Raw genomic sequence first — 3,612 nt, forward strand, 5'->3', positions numbered from 1 at the left:
CGCAGGCTCCCTCTAGGTACCACTATCCGAGGAAAGGAGGAGTGGCTTCCTTTTCATTTATTTTAAAATTTTATTTCTTTATTTCCCTCCCTTCTCTCTCTCTCTCTCTCTCTCTCTCTCTCTCTCTCTCTCTCTCTCTCAGCCAGAAAAGCGTCTGCCCCCTTGAACTGCTGGTACAGCGCCTGCGGCTGCACACACACTCACGTATTCACGCACACACGCACACACACACACACACCCGGCAGCTATAAATACGACCTGGGCAGAAGCCAACCGCTGTCCGTCTCCGGCGGGCCAAGGCGGCAGCCTCCGAAGCTCCCAGCTGGGCTCCTACCTCTGGGTATCATAGCGCTGAGTGCCGCAGCCGCGGAGTGCCATGGCGTGCGTGGAGCGCTGCCGCTGCTGCGCGAACGGCAGGCGGCACAGCAGCATTCTCTACAACATCCTCAGGAGCGAGGAGCGGACGGCATCGCCACCAGGGCCGAGGCGAGGGCTGGCTTCCCGCGGCTGCCCATGCGGGTCACGGAGGCGCGTAGCCCTCAGGAGCCCGCAGGTTGCATGCAAGGCGGCCTCGGCCGTGCTAGTGAAGACTCTGCGCTTCGTCCAGAACGTGCCCTGCTTCCAGGAGCTGCCTTTGGAGGAGCAGCTCCTGCTGGTCCGGAGCTGCTGGGCGCCTCTGCTAGTGCTGGGGCTGGCGCAGGACCGGGTGCATTTCGAGACAGTAGAGAGCGCGGAGCCCAGCATGCTGCAGCGGATCCTCACCACCCGGCGGCAGGACGAGCAGTCCCAGCCGCGCTCACCGGCGCCGAGCCGCCAGCATCACGGACACGGAGGCGGCTCGCATCTGCCCTCGGCCGCCGAGATTCAGGCTATCAAGGGCTTCCTGGCCAAGTGCTGGAGCCTGGATATCAGCACTAAAGAGTACGCTTACCTCAAGGGGACGGTGCTCTTCAACCCAGGTGAGTCGCCGAGGGGTGGGCGGCTGGGTCCTCATTTATCACGGGGAGCCGCGGCGAGACGTCCACCGGGGACAGGCCGCCTCTGTCCTCAGAAAGCGGGGCGGACCCGAGGCTTTTCCTCAGGAAGAAAGAGGTGGTAGAGGAGGGTGAAGCGGAGGAAGACGTTCTCTCACTGTCCTCTCCCCAGAGCTGGCAGGCAGTGAGACATCAACGGCCGCCCCGCCTGCTGCGTTACTGGCTGCGACAAGTTTGTGGGTCCTAGGGACTGGCCTGTACCGCAAAGCCATTCCGCGACCAAAGAAACCCGAGGCGGTCGTTTAGAGAGGGTCAGGAGTCAGCACCAGGTCTCTCCTAGTTTCCGAGCGGGGCGCCCGGTGGCGTCTGCCCAGAGGGAGGCTGGCGCGGAGGGAAACCCTCCTCGTCGCCGCGGGCCACTGGCCGTCTAAGCATGCTTTCCTCGGGAGGATTGCACCTAAAGACAAGAGAAGGCTCAGGGCTTCCAAGAGCAAAGTGCTGTTTCTGCGTTGTGTGTAGCACTTACGATGTCTTTTTTTAGCCATGATCGCTCCGTGGACACTTCCGTAGATGCAGCCCTACCGAGTGATTGAGTCTCATGTCGGTGTCTCACCTGGAAGGTAGATGGCAGGTTGGCTAGGGCATTTCCTGACTGTATCACTGCCGTGCTCCTGCTGATCAGTTTAGACTTAAAAAGGGAAATCCTTGCTGTGATTCACCAGGAAACTTTTTGTCATACCCTGGAATTAATGCTTCTTGTCACTTGTAATCTGGAGCTACTGAGAAAGAGTTGTCAAAAGATGCCTTAATATCATAGAATATCATAGAATAGAATATCATAGAATCAATCAGGTTGGAAGAGACCTCCAAGATCATCCAGTCCAACCTAGCACCCAGCCCTATCCAATCAACTAGACCATGGCACTAAGTGCCTCATCCAGGCTTTTCTTGAAGACCCCCAGGGACGGTGCCTCCACCACCTCCCTGGGCAGCCCATTCCAATGGGAAATCACTCTCTCTGTGAAGAACTTCTTCCTAATATCCAGCCTATACCTACCCTGGCACAACTTGAGACTGTGTCCCCTTGTTCTATTGCTGGTTGCCTGGGAGAAAAGGCCACCCCCCACCTGGCTACAATGCCCCTTCAGGTAGTTGTAGACAGTAATAAGATCACCCCTAAGCCTCCTCTTCTCCAGGCTAAACAGGCCCAGCTCCCTCAGCCTCTCCTCATAGGATTTGTGCTCCAGGCCCCTCAAAGGGTGAATAATGTAGAAGACAAAAGTTAGGAAGTAATTTTTATTGTTTTATCCACCGTTTACAGATTGCATTTGCCACTCTAAAGGTGTTTAGGAGAGCACTCTTCAAGTTTTTTCTCTTCCACGAGCTAATTCGTTTAATGCTGAAGTGAATGTTAGCAAAGGTTGTAAGTTTGTGTAATGAAGAAAAGTGTCCCTGCCCATCCTGACGATTCCATGATAAGATTCTAAACTCTTCTATAAAATTTGATGTGTTGATTCTGCATACAGGTGTCCTCTAGCAATTTCATTTCATTCTTTTAGCAATGATTCTAGTAGCTGTTCTACTACTAGAATTTCAGCAGCAATGTTAGTAGTTGTTCTGCGAGAGGAATGTTGGTTTATAGACATAACCTATACAACCAAAATCTGTTTTGCTTTTCAGATCTACCTGGTCTGCAGTGTACACAGTACATTGAAGGGTTGCAGAAGGAAGCACAACAAGCTCTAAACGAACATGTCAGACTCATTCACAGAGATGATGAAGCCAGATTCGCCAAGCTGAATGTTGTTCTGTCCTTGTTAAGATCTATTAATGCTAATGTGATTGCTGAACTATTCTTTAGGCCCATCATTGGATCAGTGAACATGGATGACATGCTTTTGGAAATGCTGTGTGCAAAATTGTAAAGGCATGTGAAATAATGAGAATAAATCCAGTGCAAAGGAAACCCTAGAGAAGAATAGTGTAAAGTACTGTAAATAAACTAACTTATTGTTTTTACATAGATAGTATTTTTGTATTCCATAATAAAATATTCTTCAAAAGATGAAATTAATTTTTATTAAACACATTGTTTTGGAATAAGGTTGCTGCCACCCAAGCAGACTTCGAGGTTGTGAAGGCTCTTCATATCCAAAGTTGACTGGCTATTCTTTTACCCCCATCTGAATAAAGAGCACATTTTATTGTACTGTGCCTTCAAGGTGAGTAGTCCCTGCTTTTTTCAAAATACCTTTAAATAGACTTGGCATACAGAAAGGGGAATGAGCAAGCCATTTACTTGAGCATTTTAGCAATATAGGGTAGTCAGCAATAGTAGAGTCATAGAATCAGTCAGGGTTGGAAGGGACCACAAGGATCATCTAGTTGCTAGAACATGTCCAGAGAAGGGTGACAAAGCTGGTGAGAGGCCTGGAACACAAACCCTGTGAGGAGAGGCTGAAGGAGCTGAGGGTGTTTAGCCTGGAGAAGAGGAGGCTCAGAGGAGACCTCATTGTTGTCTATAACTACCTGAAAGGAGGTTGTAGCCAGGTGAGGGTTGGTCTCTTCTCCCAAGCGACTAGCAGTAGAACAAGAGGACACATAGAATCATAGAATCGACCAGGTTGGAAGAGACCTT

The 3,612-nt window shown here is 50.8% G+C and overlaps 1 protein-coding gene across 1 annotated transcript; it reads left to right on the forward strand.

The window, feature by feature from the left end:
* The first annotated feature begins 222 nt into the window (after positions 1-222).
* On the forward strand, positions 223-3,044 carry NR0B1 (nuclear receptor subfamily 0 group B member 1). The gene is made up of 2 exons (XM_064152185.1): positions 223-959; positions 2,655-3,044. Exons 1-2 carry the CDS (start codon positions 377-379, stop codon positions 2,897-2,899), a joined length of 828 nt encoding a protein of 275 aa, XP_064008255.1. The 5' UTR covers positions 223-376; the 3' UTR covers positions 2,900-3,044.
* The last annotated feature ends 568 nt before the right edge of the window (positions 3,045-3,612 follow it).

Source organism: Pogoniulus pusillus, chromosome 12 (genome assembly GCF_015220805.1).
Source record: "Pogoniulus pusillus isolate bPogPus1 chromosome 12, bPogPus1.pri, whole genome shotgun sequence".
Lineage (NCBI taxonomy): Eukaryota > Metazoa > Chordata > Aves > Piciformes > Lybiidae > Pogoniulus > Pogoniulus pusillus.